This window comes from Festucalex cinctus, chromosome 14 (assembly GCF_051991245.1).
Source record: "Festucalex cinctus isolate MCC-2025b chromosome 14, RoL_Fcin_1.0, whole genome shotgun sequence".
Taxonomy (NCBI): domain Eukaryota; kingdom Metazoa; phylum Chordata; class Actinopteri; order Syngnathiformes; family Syngnathidae; genus Festucalex; species Festucalex cinctus.
The window spans coordinates 16395685-16413218 of NC_135424.1; the positions used below are offsets into that span (position 1 = coordinate 16395685).

General features: G+C 38.8%; 1 protein-coding gene across 1 annotated transcript in view; it reads right to left on the bottom strand.

The window, feature by feature from the left end:
* Positions 1 to 16888, bottom strand: part of itga9 (integrin, alpha 9) — a 56986-nt gene extending 40098 nt beyond the window's left edge. The window contains exons 1-14 of the mRNA XM_077496095.1: positions 16464 to 16888; positions 16152 to 16279; positions 14368 to 14474; positions 12611 to 12734; positions 10396 to 10463; positions 7208 to 7337; positions 7042 to 7127; positions 6899 to 6961; positions 5649 to 5786; positions 5354 to 5459; positions 3809 to 3903; positions 2604 to 2694; positions 2263 to 2308; positions 2015 to 2166 (exon numbers count right to left, since the gene is read on the bottom strand). Coding sequence (XP_077352221.1) covers positions 2015 to 2166; positions 2263 to 2308; positions 2604 to 2694; positions 3809 to 3903; positions 5354 to 5459; positions 5649 to 5786; positions 6899 to 6961; positions 7042 to 7127; positions 7208 to 7337; positions 10396 to 10463; positions 12611 to 12734; positions 14368 to 14474; positions 16152 to 16279; positions 16464 to 16639 — 1510 coding nt within the window. The 5' untranslated portion in view covers positions 16640 to 16888. The remainder of the gene's footprint in view (positions 1 to 2014; positions 2167 to 2262; positions 2309 to 2603; positions 2695 to 3808; positions 3904 to 5353; positions 5460 to 5648; positions 5787 to 6898; positions 6962 to 7041; positions 7128 to 7207; positions 7338 to 10395; positions 10464 to 12610; positions 12735 to 14367; positions 14475 to 16151; positions 16280 to 16463) is intronic.
* Positions 16889 to 17534: the final 646 nt, after the last annotated feature.

A 17534-nucleotide genomic window follows, 5' to 3' on the forward strand; every position in this document is an offset into this window, starting at 1 on the left:
GGGGGTACAAAAAATGTCACAATATTATTTAAAAAAAAAAAAAACGAGCTCATGCTAACAAAAACCACACACACAAAATTGTGCTTTTGTACATTACAGCAATGCATATAAACAACCTAAAATCTCTAAAAACACTTAATATTGAGGCACTTGCTAATGCAAGCACACATTGAGTTCCTCCACACATTGTCTTGCTTCATAAGTAGGGGTGTGAATTGCCTAGTACCTGACGATTCGATTCGTATCACGATTCACAGGTCACGATTCGATTCGATACCGATTAATCCCGATACGAATTTATAAGTCGATTGTTGCGATTTTTTTCATTCAAATTTAGAAAATACTAATCAGTAAGCTTGTAGAGTGTAAGATTTATATGGAAATGTATTATTTATTTATCTGAAATTTCAGTCTTATAGAGGTTGTAATCTGTTTCATGTTTGAACAGCATTAAAATAAAATATTAAGGCTTAATGTTCCGTTCATATAACATTCTTCCATGCTCAAGGTGTGAATCCTAACCCCGAAGTCAGACGTTTTGTTGAATTAAAAAAAAAAAAAAAAAAAAAAAAAAAAAAAAAAAAAAAATCGATTTTTTTATTGAATCGATTCGAGAATCGCGCGATGTAGTATCGCGATATATCGCCGAATCGATTTTTTTTAACACCCCTATTCATAAGCATATTACGTTCCCCTTCATCTGACCATTAGTGTGGATTTTAAACATAGAAGAGCCAAAACATGCCTTGTGAAATTAAACTGCACTACAAAACTAGCCACCAGAGGGTGGTAGAACTGCACAAATGGAAATCAAGCTGACTTTTTTAACAGATGCCGCTTTTAATATCGTGACATGACCACGACGATATATTGTGGCAGTTTTAATATCGCAATGTCACGATATTGCCGTTATCGTTACATCTCTATCATTTACTGAGAAAATAAAGTTCTCCAAATGCACACACAAATGTGAGATAACATTCACCCATAGTCCACCTATTCAGAAGGTATTGTGCAAATGAGTTAAGTAGTAAGCAGGAAAAACCCTCCTTGGTGAGGGAGTGGTGATATTATTTTAAGATATCCATCTACAGGAGCCAAATTCTAGGTTGCTTACAAAAGGAGTTATTTTTATTCCAAAATGAATGAAGCAGAACATTGTGTAATATTACATTTTAAGGTGAGAAGATGATGAAAAACATTGTAAAAAGGAAACTGATCCTCCAGCTGGTCAAGCAGACCATGTTTTTTATTGCACCCCTGCTGGTTCCACCCCTGGCTTGAGTGATGGAGAAAATGAACATCGACTGTATTTTGAAGAGGAATCACAAGTGTGAGAGGTCTCTTGTCATTCAAACTCCAGTACCATGAATGAATCAGCCTCAGTATGTAGTAATTGCTTCACAGGGTGTTACGCTGGTAAAACACTGGGCGGGGTGGCAAACACACCCAGGTAGGACCGAACCACCCTGTTTCCGCCATCCGGTCGAGGTAGAGCCACATGAGCTCACTCTCGAGGAGGGTTTCATTGTGGACGTCACCAAACACATGGCGCCCCACTTTCCATGCGTTTTGCCAGACGGCCAAACAGAGGGGCTTTATTCCGGCAAGCTAGTACGCGGTCATTATGCAACACGGCTCTTACTCCCCAGGGGGTGGGAGCTGGGAGAGACCGCACCCAAACACTGGAACAGGACAGCACCTCAGCGCTCTACCTCAGCAAAGGCTAAGCACACAGACGCTCTTCCTGTATTATTCTTCTTTCAAAGGTTCCTCTGTTTAAATGACCATCAAAAGGTCAGAAAGCAAGAATTTTACTTGAGCAACAGCACCAGGAAACGCCAAATGGAATTTTTGGCTTTCTCCATTATTTTCCCATTATGTGCTGAATTGCAAGCAGGCAGGGTGCAAAAATGTTGATCTCAAGCTGAAACAACTCCAAGCGTTTTAAGTAGCTGACATTTGTTTGGTAAGTGGACTGTGTGAGTGAAACCTACTAATCATCGATCCTCACCTATTTGTCCAGGAAGTTGTCTTCCATGGAAGCGCATGCAGACCGTGATGTTGAAGCAGTTTATGTTATGGCCTTCGTGGCACTGAGGTACAGAAATGTTGATGGACACAGGCAAGAAGATGGAGACGTCCACTGTAATGACAGGCCGGGACCTTGCGCCGCATTGGACAGGGATTAAGAGTGAGTTTATATTGAAATGAGACATTGCTGCTTGACCTATATTATATTGATGTGGAACAATTCCTCACCTGAGTAGCACCACACTATCCGTCACGAAAGCTCCAATTGTGACATCTGTAACAAAGATTGATCATAGCAAAATACTGTGTATGACATCACTCGATACACCTGCAACTGATAAACCAAGAAGCACTGAAGAAAGAGTCATTCTGATTCAGACTGAACATTGTCTGAGGAATGTTGTCAACAAAATGCCTTTGTCACGAGTCTTTCGTGAGGCTGTTGTAGGAGAATGAGGAGACTTGTGACTTTGAAAAAAAAAAATCCCCAAATATTTAATGTTCTTCTTCTTTGTTTTTTGAGGTTGGGGAAATATGGCAAACCTCAATCCCATCTGATATGACCCTACCTGTGTATCCATTGCCGTCCATGTCCAAACCGCCAGATATTGCTTGTCCAAACATCTGGAGACCAGGATTGACGCTACGCCCAGTTATTTTCTGTAGCACAAGATAGCAACCATTAAAATACACAATTCAAGCTAACATGAACACTGTGAGACCACTTTGCTTTGTGTTTGTTTTTCCACAGTGACAGATTTAAAAGCACTTGGGGTCGAGTCAGAGAGCAGTCATTAATAAAGAATAATTATCAAAACATGTCAAAATTTGGAGTGTCCTCAAAGTTGCCTTTTACATTTCTCTCCAAAACAACTGGTAGATCAAATTCAGTACTTAAATTATACACACATATATTTTTCTAGTTACTTACTGAAATCCCATCATGAAGTTCAATATTTCAGCAAGGGACAGGCTAAGTAGCTAATCAAACTGTTGCAGCTAATAATAACACTCTCACATCACTTACAGGCATACACCATGCTAATACAGTTCACCCTGATACTGAAGAAAAAAATCTTTATGTGCAAAATAAATCCCGAGTTTCATTTATATTTACATGACCGTCATTAGAATCTAGGCTTGTATTCACGGTCTGGCTTATTCCTTGTAGCAAGGAAACACATTTGTGCTAGTTAGCCTATGCTACATCCATTCCTGACAACCCCACAGCATATCAGTGTGAAAAAAATAAATAAATAAAATAAAATGAATAAATACATACATACATAAAAAAAATAAATACATTATGCTGTTGTAAGGAGTCAACAAAAACACACCATACATTTTTTAGTTACAAGTATTAACACTAGGCTAAGCTAGCTAGTCGTGATTAGGATCACTAAAATGAAAACTGTCAGTCTAATCCACAAATTGAATATTACTGTAATACGGTAGCCTACACCACTCATTTGTGTGTAAAGATATTGTAACTATTCAGCAGTATTACGGTTACAGTTTTATTGTCTAAAATGGCTTGTGGGGTTACACAAGATTTTCAGCATGGAAATGTATTGTGGGTCATATAGTCATAGCTCTGTGGAAAGCTTTGGAGGACTACCATTAATACCCTGGACTACATTCTCCACACAATTCTCTGTTACCTCAAGAGTTGTTACTCGACACACATGCATGGTGACCACATGTTTTCTGTTTATGATTCAGTATGTAGCCTACATTACACATGCATGTGTGCACATTAATGGCAATGTCTTACCATGGAATATTTTTTAACGATTCCTGTAGCATCCCCGTGATAGATATAAACAGCTCCTCCATAGTCATCCTCCTTCGGAGCTCCTATGGCTACATCTGCCGGGGAATATATGACAATGAAATACAACAATGGCAGACTGTATGCTTATGAAGCATTGAGGCTTTAGTGTGTGTTTGCTTTTGGCCGTACAGTACACACTAGGTTCACAAACAGCTGGCTATAGACTCCTAAAAGACAATTAAATGTTGTTAGTGGCTACATAAAGTTGTGCGACTTCTGAGAGAGTGGAAACAAGACTATAAAGTGCTGGCAAGAGCGGTTAAATAACATTACCATATCCCATTTCCACAGAAAAAGAGCCACATATAAGCTTCAATGTGCAGTGAAGCATATTGAAGCAGAAATCATAAAAGGAGATGGCACGTCTGAGTCTCTAACATGCAATAATTAACTAATTATGACTCAACAAGGCATTTATTTTAATAAAAAACTCTTATTTCTACATATGTTCCTTGAAATTAAATGGTAACTGTGTCACTCTGTCAGTCAGTCTGGCTCTTTTTACCATTAAGAGGCTTATAATGATGATGGGTTATAACATGACTTATAACTGCTCGCGGCCATTTTCCCCTCACAAACAAAAACTGTGCCAGGCTGCAGGCCGAGTCTATGAATGAGTATGGTGTGAGTCGGGTCAAACCCGTAGAGCCGAGCCAGGAAAAAGGACAGCTTGTACAGATTAATAAAATGTCATGACTGTTTGAGCGACATTTATGACATCGTATTGCCTTTAAGTCAACAAAACCGGACAATATAACCAACTTTGAGAGTTGATCAAACACTTTTTTTGTTCTGAACTCTCACCCGTTGACCCACTTTTAGAAACGTGTACGTTGGCCAAAGGACAACAAGAGTAGTTATTGAAAGTTAGTGAAATACTTCCTCAATTGCACAATTAACTCATTTGCTTCTCAAAACGTATAAATACGTTCTATTTTAAATGTATCATGTGTCCCAAAGACGTATTTATACGTTTTTTTTATTTATTTTTTTATTTTATTTTTTATTTTTTAATTTTTTTTTAATGCTAGAGCATACAGAAGGCTTTTATGCAGCCTCTCAACTGCAGAGAACGGGTGAAGAGATGGTAGTAATTACAAAAATGACCAGCGGGTGGCAGCAGAGTATAAGAGATCAACCAGTGCCATGATGAAAACAAGCTGTTTCCCACAATTCAAAGCAGATTTGTGAATAATGATTAAACTTAGTTATATTCTAATAGATATGCAGATAAAAATATACTTTTTCCTGATGAAAGAAGAGACCTTTTCTAATCTTTCATTTGGTAAGTTCCATGTTTTTGATAGCAATAGAACACAATATTTGTTATTTTTTCAATGAGCATACATAACTGCACTGTCAGAAAAGTGATATGGATCAAGTAGCAATTACTTGATGGCCACTATACCACCTGAGCCTTGCTGCCCTATGGTGGCCCTGGAGCCACCGAGTAAGTGAACCGTGATGCTATTACTTTACACTGACCTTCATAGCCATCGTCGTCGATGTCTCCAATTGAGGAAATGTACTCTCCAAAGTGGGCGTTGTAAGCATTGTCCCCACTCAAAACGGCTTGCTCCTCCATCACACCCTGAAAACACAGAGCTCATGATGTTAAACGGAAGCTCATGATGGGATCATTCAGCACTCCGAAACAAAATATGTGGTTGTAGGAAAAAACACTGCAATGAATTCCTACATTGTGGAACCAATGTCAGATTTCTTAAAAATGTATAACAACTCATGCAGCTGCATGCCAATCCAGGAGACGCCAACTTACATTGCCCTTACTGAGGTACACAAATACGCGGCCCTCATCCCGGAGCTGGCTGTGCATGGGTGCCCCCACCAGCAGGTCTGACAGGCCGTCCTTGTTCAGATCAACTGCACACAATGAGGAGCCAAAGTAAGAGCCCATCTGGAACCAAGCCGAGCCACAGAGCATTGGGTCAGATCACAGACATTTTTCTTTCTATTTCATCATTGACATGCAGACAGTCTGAGTGATGTATGTTCACTCGCAAAGGTGCACTGACATCAAAGGAATAGTTCACCAGGATTTCTGCAGGTATCAGCAAGTCTAATTTAAAGTTGTTGGGTTTTTTTCAACTTTGCCCATGTCATCCTGTAAATTTTTCATACTCTTGTTAATTAATATATGAGTGGACAAATATGATTACCAAATACAAAAGCGGTTGTATCTTTTCAACCACTGATACAGTAATTTTATAGTTAGTAATTCATAGTTTTTGAAGTTAAAAAGATACACTAAACAGTTAAAAGGAGTGTAAAACATTGAGTCATACATTTGTGTTGATGTAATTTTCTGCCACTAGGTGTCATTTGTATTTCATGTTGGACATGGTGACAGGAAGAGTATGTTTTTCCTTTCCAATTCAGAGCAATTGGTATTTGGAAGATGACCAGGCCATTTTGTTCATTATAAATTGCAACTAGTCACTCGTCCCCACAAATAAATATATAATTATCATATTTATTATTGCTAAATTGCATTTTTGAGATTCCTTTTCAAAACACTATGTTAAATGAAGCATGACCGTCAATTTTATTTTAATTTCTAATGCCTCTGGACATCATTTATAATGCTTTATAATGCCATTTAATGACTTTTAATGCTTTTTAAAGACCCGCAGAAACCTTGTTGAATTTTTATTTGGTGAGTAGATAGCTATCATTCGATAAAGTTATACATAATATGAAAAGGCTTTTGTTACTTTTTTTGTGTCATTTCCAGCTAAAAGATAAAAAAAAAAAAAAAAAACACAACAACAACAACAACAACAACAACTGTAATTTACATTTATTTATCCACCGGTTCAAATTTGAGTGTTTAAGGAGACTTAGGGTCTCTGTATGGAAAATATTAGCCAGTCACTTAAATGTAGATCTAACCATTGCAGCAAAAGATTGTCTAAAAAACATCACATAAATTCATGACGCGTAGCCACTACACCATAATTTAAAACAGGCCTGTCAGTGTGTGCATTTAAACCACATTTGAAGCCATACCATTTTCCCTGAGGCTTGAAAACTCTTCACCAAAGACATGCCATCAATTTTGAAAACGTAAACCTGGAAATAAAAGAAAAAAAGACATGATAAATTGTGATCGGCACCAGCTAGAAATTAAAGCAGAAAGATGAGGTCACTACCTTCCCGCTGCCGTTGTGCTGAGGGGCCCCCGCGGCTATGTCGATCACATTAGGTGAGGAGAAGTGTCCAGCAGTCACAGCATAGCCTGCACATGCACACATGCAGGTCTTTGGTTTGTTAACCTTTTTATATTTTCCACAATAATTCATATGAACAGCTTCTCACCAAGGTAGCTGTATCTGTGTGAGTCAACATCATCTTTGTTTGGACTGTAGAAGGTGTCAGACGTCAGGTTGTAAACCTTAATTGTCCCAGTCCAGTAGTAAGACCCCGGGGCCCCCATCACCACCAGCTCCTGAAAATGAACCCCCACCACGTTCATTCACATATTTCTCTCACCCGTGAATTACCTTTCATCTGGGCAGCTCAAGTTGAGCACACAAGTGCCACAGGGGGAAATTTTGGTTAACCGAAGGCCACAGACGGTTGTGTGCTATCTGCTGTGAAAAGCCACCCGGCCGGACGCCAGGAACTGTGACGAGGAATGCAGAGCGCGTGCAAAATTGACAGCTGTAGTAGGATGACTTGTTTCCTCACAGCTTTGCCCTGTGACAGTTTGATGCCATTGTAGCAGAGTGTAGATCGGTGAATGAAAATTAAGATATATTTACTTTACTCTAACTCATTCACACGCAGCAACCCCCTTTGCTTTGTTTTACTGGATTTTGACTGATATTAGATCGTCCACAGAATATTCTGTTCTATTGCTATAAAAACATGGAACATACCAAAAGAAAGATTAGAGTTTCTTCTTTCATCAGGAAAAAAAGTATATTTGTATCTGTTTCTGTTTTTCAGCAATTAGTATTAGATCAAAGCTAAGTTTCATAATTATTCACAAACTTGTTGAAAGCACTGGGAAAAAGAGAGCTTGTTGCATCATGGCCCTGGCTGAGCTCTGATATTCTGCTGCCACCTGATGGCTGTTTTATGTAATAACTACCATTGCTTTAAGCGACCTCTTCATGTCAGAAGCTGTATAAAAGCCTTCTGTATGCGCTAGCATTGAAAAAAACAAAACAAAAAATATAAATGCGTTTTTGGAAATGCAAGACAAATTATAAAAAAAAAAAAAAAAAACGTTTTGGGTTAAAATGTTTCTTCTCCAGTCTCTCGCTTTTTTTTTTTAAATTGAATTAGGCAACATCCTGCCTTATTGTGTCACCTATGACACCACATAACGCTAGACCAGTCACACACACACATTCGCACACACACGGTCATAGCAATCAGTCACAGATGCCAAACATCTGGCGACCGGTGAGCCCACGGATCTCGGTGCAGACGAGGCCAAGATTTAACAGTTGGACATCTTTTCAAGGAATTCCATACATTCTTTCAGGAGTGAGGGCTTGTCGGTAGGGGGGTTAGTGCCATTCAAATGCCTCAACAGCGAACCTTTGTCGACTGAAGCACTTGATGATTTCACTTTTCTCATTTAAAACCACATCCTCCACTCTCATATGAAATAAAAACACAAATTGTACAATCATGGCCAAAATGTTTGACAGTGTGTGTACTAGTACGGTCTTCAGCACACTAGTAGAATGAGCAGGGCAGACTCTTTCATTACTAGAGCTACTTTTGGCTAACTAGTATGCAATTAAACCTTACTAGTCAACTACTGTGCTGCACTAGGTCCACCTAATAGTCATGCGTCATACACTAGTAGCATCCCAGTACCTACTATTAGCACTATTAGTTTTGCCTCACGATAGTAACATGTAGTTGTCCTACTAGTATGCCAACGCTGTACTTGTCTGCAGTATTGACATATAGGAGGGGCAAAAAAAATTAAAAAACAACTTTATTCGTATGACACAGTTGTTCTACTAGTATGCTGAATATTCTTACTAATGACGATTAAAGAGTGTATACCTTAAGATGGATATCAGAAATATCGAAAACATGCTCAAGCAACTTTTCGTAAGCAGTTGTGCTTTTTCTGCTTTCCAATTTCTAATTGAAAAACACATTTTTCGTATGAATTTACACAAAAAGTCAAAATGAACAATGTTTTTCGAAACAATACTATTCGTATTGCATCTGTGAAATATTATACAGTAAAATATTTGATCTAAATACTGCATATACACACATGAATCTGTATTGTCTTCCATGGAACTGAACCACTCTTTTCCAAATTTATTGTTGGACCTGGTTAGGTTTAGTTGGAAAAATACTCAATTAAAATAGTCAATTATTAATGTTATTGTAGGATGTTTTATTGTTGTTTTCATTATGCCACTGTTACATTCTTGTTGCACTTAAAAATGAATGTTAAAAATGACATAAAAAGCGACTTAACCAAGCTTTAGACCAATCTCATCGGCTGGATCGAGATTGGCCGACATTTTGTATTTTATGCAAAACCGGTCATCGACTCCATGCAATGAGACATTACATATCGTCGCCCTCTTAAAATAATAGCCTAAGTCTTTTTTTGCAAAAATATTTTTTTGCCTAAATCTTACATTCAATGGTTCAATTTTTGGTGTTTCCTGAAAAATCTGAAAAAATGACGGCGTTCATATTGTATTTCAAGTTTCTCAGCATTTATTGGAGTTTTAAAACATAAAAAAATCCCATGCATTTCAATTGGTATAAATTAATTTTTGCTATTACAGTCCCTTTCCACTGTAAATGTCGGCGGTAAATATACATTTAAAAAAAAAATTTTTTAATTGCTATATTGCTTCATCTTCTGATTGAGTCAGTGATCGGTTAGCGTTTTTTTCAAACTTGTTGATGATCACTTATCAGTTGAAAAATCCTGATCGTGTAAAGCGTAGTTTTAATATTAATGGTAAACTTGTATGACAATTAAGATTTGTTAAGTGACACACTAAAGCATTTTCACTCAGTAACAAGTATGCATATAAAAATCCTATTTTTTCTGCCACATGGGTTTAAGAAAGGAGTGCTATACAAAAAGCTATTGTACGACAGTGGATGATGTCATCGGTCAGTAGTGCATCCTCTCTGCATTCAGAAAAGGGAAACGTGTGTTTTCTTAATCGTTTTATCTCGGGGAAGGACCCCAGAGGTGAAGATGCAGCCAAAGGAAACACAAGATTGCAGTTGTTGGGCAACATTTGTGCCTTGCTTTCTTACATGTTCCATTTTCCACATCATTTCACATCTTAAAAGACGACAGACAGAAAAATATTCTCATGATCCCACAGAGTCAAGGAGTAAAAATAGACTGTTGCAATGTTGAAATAAAACGCTTACAGGAGAGCAATTAGGTAAGGAGTCATATTAAGTATACACGATGAAAACATTAAATACACATCATTTGGCCACTGGATGTGTGAAGAAGATTAAGAAGATGAACAAGCACTGTTACTGACCTCTCGAAAAACTCCCGCTATCCCAGCTTGGCAGGAGCCGTGCTCTTCCCCATACTTCTGCTTATAATCTGAACACAAAAAAACAAACCACAAATTATTTCACTGTGTGCTTGATCCAACATTTACTGGAGTTTTCTCTCTCTCTGCCGGCATTCCATATGGAGCTAGTCAAGGAGCTGGTCACATCCAAGAGGAATCTGGGGGAGCAGAGCGTAGGCAGAAAGGAGCCGTGCAACATCCAAGGAGACCACTCACTTTGAGGGGGGACGCTCTCAGGTTACAAAAAAAAGCTCAACTTGGATCAGCGTAAAATGCACAGTAAGTTGAATACAACACAAAGCACAAGTCTGTCGCTGCAGATTGGAAGTTATGGAAGGACGAGAGACCCTGTGAATGACATTTTTTTCCCTGGGCTATCAAATCTCCATCAACGACTGACCAAACCAACACATACTTTCAACTATGTAAGTGTACTTTTGTTGGACTTGCGGAGGGGAGATCAAACTTCACGCTACCGGTTTTCAGAAGCTCAAAAGCAGATGTGCGGCTCTGTGACGGCTCACGTGACTAAAATGGAATTGCACGCTCACGAGTAGTAAACAAGTTGGCTCCCAAGACGACTGAGGGGTTTAAAAAATAAATAAATAATACCCTTGGGTTCTAATAGAGGCATTACACGAATCACATAATTATCATAGTACAATACAGTGGTAAATGAATCCAGAGATGGTACAATTTGGAGTTCAACCCAGAGTTTCTGGAAGAATATAAATCAACCGTCTAACAATATCATAGAAGCAAAGTTTAACGATAGCAAAATGTAATGGTAACCATACAACTTTCAATAGAACTTATAGCTGTGCATACAAATGAGTTACACATCAATTACGTACACATTGCAAATCATTTCAGCAAGGAGATGCTAATGTGGAACTAGCATGTAGCCAAAAGCAATACCTATGAAACACCACTAGGTGACAGTATTGCAACGCAATCAACTTCCTGTTTCCTCTCTTAAAGAGATACTGTTAACGATTGAGGTGTGGTGGTGGACCCAAATGCAGGGAAACAGGGCAAGGAGGCAGAGGTGAAGCCAAAAAGGGGTTTAATATAACAAAACAAGGAGGTAAAGGAGGTACTAGTCAGAAACAACAAACAAAGTCAGGAAAGGCCATCTTGTGAGGAACTAAGGGGCAAAAATCCGGCAGCATGTCAGGAGGAAATAACAATGAATCGACAACGGACAGCGGGGAGACAAGAAACTAAATACACACACGCTAATTGACACAATTAGACACAGCTGGACAAGACACAAGAGGCAGAGGATGCTGATTGGTTGACACATGAGGAAGGGCAGGCAAACAGGTGAACTAGACAAGGCTTGACAATACTAGGGGGCGCACAAGGGCAACAACGCAAAACATAGCTCATGACTGAAGTTAGAGAAATGTGAGGACAAAATCAAACTTAACCAAAATTAAATCTGAGCTATGACAAAAGTAACAAAATCAACCCATACTGATACTTAACTCATTGAGTCATTTTCAGCAGTAAAACATTAATATTTTGTCCAGAATTAATGTGATAATTTAAATATTTTTCATGAACGATTGATAACTTTAAAAACTAATTTTTCTACTTGCTGTTGACTGAAGCTGGCATAACCTGTGCTGAGGAAGTAGGTAACGACCAATCATGGTTCCGTTTGCTGACCAAACCCAGAAAACAGGTGAGCCATGATTGGTCGTTACTTACTTTCTAAGCACAGGTGAGGTCATCTTCAATTGACAGCAAGTGGATTTTATTTATTTTTTAAGGTATTAATAGTACACGAAAAATAATGAAGTTATGAAATTCATTTTGGACAAAATGTTAACTTTTGACTGCAAAAAATGGCTAAATGAGTCAAGTATCCCTTTAAGTGTCTGTCAGGTGTATTCAATTGATAGGTGGTTTTACTTTATTTTAGTTTTATGACAACGTTGTTAAATGGCCTCAATACTGGTATGGCAGTTTATACAATGTCAACAGTAAGTGGCAAAATGGCCGCCCCCTGAGATGGATAAAAACAGGTGGATAACACAAAATTGATCAGAATACTGTTTACACCAGAAGATATTATTGTAAAGAAAATGTTTGGCCTATCATGGCAACGTTTTGACTCGGGGAGAATTGTTGCAACAGAAATGACATCATGTCAATTGTTCCGCTGTACCTTCATAACACGGGATGAGGGGCTGCGTCCTGCCCTGGAGATTCGAGGGGATGATTGAGCAGTATCCATGCGGGAGGATGTGCTCCGAGTCGTAGTAGACGTTTTTCCAGCGGTGGGCACAGGCCTGTGGGAATAAAATACTACTTTTAAACATGCAGTGTGGACAAATTGCATCTAATGAATACAAAAGCTTAAAGCAACAAAAAAAAATTGACCTTAAAATAACATTGAAAAAATTTGTATTTTACACCAGCATGTTCATGTAGTAGAGTTTCTGCTTGTGGCAATAGAGTGACCTAAAAGAAGACATTGCAAATGACGCCACAGTTTACTGTCATGTTCGTGTTCAGTGAGCGCCTCGGAAGAAACATCTGCCAAGCATGTGTCATGTGTCGTAACGTGAGCTCATTCAGATGACAAGAACGAAAAAAAAACGTGAAAAAAGGGATTTAGAGCAGTTAAGCAACACGTGAGCTATGAAAAGTCAGCACCTTTCTTTTATCATATACCGATGGAGACAGTCGAAACACGTTGCAGCCAAAGGTTGCGTAACTTCTCACTAGCATTCCTCACACTGGGGCCAGGAGTAATAGGATGATGCAAAATCATGCCAATACATTCCGCCAGACTGTATAAAACATTCATACAGGTTAAACAGTCCCAAGAAGGACCCGGAAATCCTCCGAGAGAGAAATGATTCCTGTAATTTTTCCTCCCTGAGGAGGAAGTGAGGTGGAAGGGTTTTTGAGCCAATGAGTATTTACAGTAAATCTGAGTGACTCACAATGATTTTGAAACTTTTCTGCTTGACTAACTGATATCCTCCCATTATGAGAGCGGCTCGAGGTTAATTAGGACCACCACAGAGAGGTTGAAGCCTACACAAAGCTGCTTACCTATCATGGGAAGTGGTTGGTTAATCGACAAACACTCTATTGTCAAACTTATTAATAAATTAACTGCCGAATAATTGTCAGATTAACTGATTATTAAAATAAACATTATTGCCGCTGTGTACAGACACAAAATTATTATTTTTTGACCGTCCTTACTCTAATTTGAATGGCAAAATCTCACTTTTTTTTTTTTTTTTTGTAGCAACCCAACTGGTCTCTATTTTTGTGACTGGCACCTGCCCAGCACGTGGCATATCTGCGCAGAGGCATGTTAGACCCAGTGTTGGTAATTTTGCAGACGAGCACAAGCTAGTGGATCCAGTGTGTCGGTGTGGGAGTGGTTACAGGCAACTTCTATCATCGCCATCAAATTGGATCCTCTCATTCTCTTTCATGCATCCAAGCTGAGAAGGATTTTTAAGCTTTGTCAAGGCAAGCAACAATATCTGAACCACTGAGAACGAGAGCAGGCTAACTCCATTTGTCTTTTTTTTTTTTTAAGATAAGACCAGAAATGGATAGAGAAAAGACACATTTTCAGATGAGTACTAGCGCAAATTGAGGTTTAGTTCAAATTTTGACAAAAGGAACACAGTCCTACATATACACCGTATGATAAAAAAAAAAAAAAAAGTCCCTTGGAATACATTTAATTATGAATCGGTGGTACTGTAAATAAAATTGATTTGAACTAAAACCGCCTCAGGCATGTAAAAAAAAAAGCAACTTAAAGAAAGCAACTGTTGTTTTAATGAGAGAAAATCCCAAGAAGTGATAAGAAACCACATGCTGGGACTACTTTTTTTTTTAATCAATGATGTTGCTGTACTAATCAGGCTGAGTTCTCATTCATCAACTCACTAGAATTTTGCCGTCGGCTCTGTTCTGACGCGCCAGGCTCACTCCCATCCACTCGTCATCTCTGTCCCCTTGGCACGTCTTCCCACACGACTCTCGCGGCTTGTTTCCTGGTGGACAATGAGAGCAGTTTGCAGACGTCACAACATCAGGACAAAGGATGCCTTGCAGAAAAAAAAAACGTGTCCGCTATTGTCAGACTTTTGGGTCTCGTCCTGTCAGCTTGGCAAACAATATCATGACGCTTAAAAAACAGGGAAGTTGTTTGTTTAAATGTAGTCGCTAGGTAGCTGCACAGCTGCAAGCCAAGAGATAACGTGTACAATATTAGTATCTCTTAAAGTGGCACAATTTTAAGACAAAATATAAGACAGTATGGGTTCAAACTTTAAATCATCATCATATCTAACATCAATCTAAGATGTCAACACAAAAGCACAAAAAAAAGTTATCTCCGAAAGTGTGTTTAGTTTTTTGTGATGCTATGGAAGGCTATGAATTAAATGAATCTTATGATGATAAATGAATGTCTGTGCGGTAGAAAATGAGCAACACAATTTACCAAATATATGCTACATTATATCCACAAGCTAATTTTACCAAACAGATGCAAAGATAAATAGCATGAAGATAAGCATAATGCGAAACTAATGACCACATGTCAGCTTAGCGTGGACACAAATGATTCATTTTTTTCTTTCCATATATGACTTTCTTGAAGGGTATTTTTATTTTTGTTTTCTTCAACAGTGGCTAATAGGGGTGTGAATTGCCTAGTACCTGACGATTCGATTTGTGTCACGATTCATAGGTCACGATTCGATACCGATTAATCCCGATACGAATTTATAAGTCGATTGTTGCGATTTATTTTTTATTTTTTTATTTAGAAAATTCTAATCAGTAATTTTGTACAGTGTAAGATTTGTATGAAAATCTATCATTTATTTATCTGAAACTTCAGTCTTATACAGGTTGTAATCTGTTTCATGTTGGAACAGCATTAAAATAAAATATTAAGGCATAATGTTCCATTAATATATCATTCTTCCATGCTTAAGGTGTGAACCCTAAGACGTTTTCGTGAATATTTTCCCATCAAAAATGGATATTTAAAAATTGATTCGGCCGCCTATTGAATTGATTCGAGAATTGCGCGATGTAATATCGCGATATATGCCGAATCGATTTTTTTTAACACCCCTAGTGGCTAACTTTGATTCCTGATGGATAAAACTGCTTCAAAACGTGTTGCTGTGTTCTCCTGTCCGTCAAACACATTTCCACGTAAATAAAGTACATCCAAATTTCTTGAGAATAATGCTAGGTTTACTCATGTTTTGACACTTTCATGTCCAAAATGATGAAGATGATACTTCCTGTAAGTCAGCATGTGTTTTTAGTGACACACTGATTACATCAAAGTCATTCTTTCACCCCGGTGTTCTCCACAATAACAGAAAATGAGGGCAGACGGTGGGTGGTGGAAGCTCAGCTTTTATGGCTTGTACGCACAGGAAATATTAGCCAGGGAATAAATCATATTTATCCAGCCAAGTAGTGAGAAAACCTCCGCACAGAAATCTCATGCGAATATTATTCGCAGGTTATGTACTAAAAAGAAAAGACTAGTAAAGAGCTGTATTATTATGATAAAACAAAACAGATGTTTGGGGGAGTTTATGTAGATTTTGAAAGGTGAGAAGGTGGATGATTTTCTTGTGTGGGTGCATGTTGTCCCAACTTAACACGTGGCTGTGGTCTGGATGCTGCAAAGCTTAACTGACCTCTTCCCAAGTCCATCTCCGTGCAGCGGCGCTCCGGGTTGCTGTGGACTCTGCACTTGAAAACAGCACCAGGAGCGTGCACAGAACTACTGTAGGTAGAGTTGGCCCTGGGAGCCCCTACTATGACCCTGAACGCACCAAGAGGGGGGAGGATGAGGAATGGTTATTACACCGCCAATTAAAAGCATGCAGGAAATGTTTGTGTCTTTAACATTTTTTAATAGCTCCAAAATACAGCCACAGCTGTGATATTTTTTTTCCTTACGTTCACCTGAAGGTAAAACAGCAGCATTGGCAACAAATGGGACTCACCAGCGTGTGTTGTCATGATAATGCTCCAGCACAGAATAGCCAAAAAAACTAGAATTAGGTCCACGGAACACCAAGGGATGTTCCAAGTCTATATTGTATGAGAAAACCACATAAATAGAGAGGCATACATGAAAAATTGTTTGTACTCCCGTTTTTTGCCTTCGACGAGGAGCCATTCCTTTTTGCGTATCGTGCGTAATTACGCAGTATGTGTCCAAATAGAGTGGAAAAACAATCAGGATATGTCGGTTGTACGCGAGTCAAAAAGTTTCCAAAATAAGGTGGCGCGTTTTCCCCGCTCTACCGTAGCACGTAAGTTGTAATGGCATGAGGAAAAGCTTCTCGGAGGAAAGTTAACGGTCCACAGAATAACGGTGCGTCAGCTTCTCTCCATTCTGAGTCCATCTGATAAAGTTGCTGCACTCTGGCAGCCTGTCGCGGCGATAAACGCGGTACATCTAACGTCAAACTTACGTGAATTAGTAGAGGCGGGACAGGAAGTAGCACAAGTTTTTAACAAAGTAAAAGCACAAGTGTTTCGTGAATTTGACGACGGTGGGTTGTCGTGGTTAGTTTTATTTTGAAAGGACAAAAAAAGGAACGTGTACCTTCGTATTTAGTTTCACACGTGAGCTTTGGAGGGTCGCATTTGTGGGAGTGCATTTCTTTGGCACAGCGTTGAGGGCGCAATGCCGCCCTCTAACGGTTATACATTGACTGTGCGTGAACGTTCCCCTTAACTCACTGCAGTAATTCCATCCATTGAAACTAAAATGAAAGTGAGTGGGATCTATGGATGGGAGAGATATGTCACAATGCAGAATTAAAAACGCCACAGAATACTCAAGTCTAAAACCAGTAACCAGGAGGATCAAAAACAGCTTCCGCTGTAAAATGCACCCACCCCACAATAAGGAATGATGACTACACTACACACTCATTTACACGAAACTACGCAAGTGCAACATAATGAACAAAAAAATAATTCTCCCAATTTGGGAGTCTCAAATGTTAATAATGGAATGGTCTCCTCTGCATAAGGTTTTTGATAACGGTCTTTTTAATTCTTCC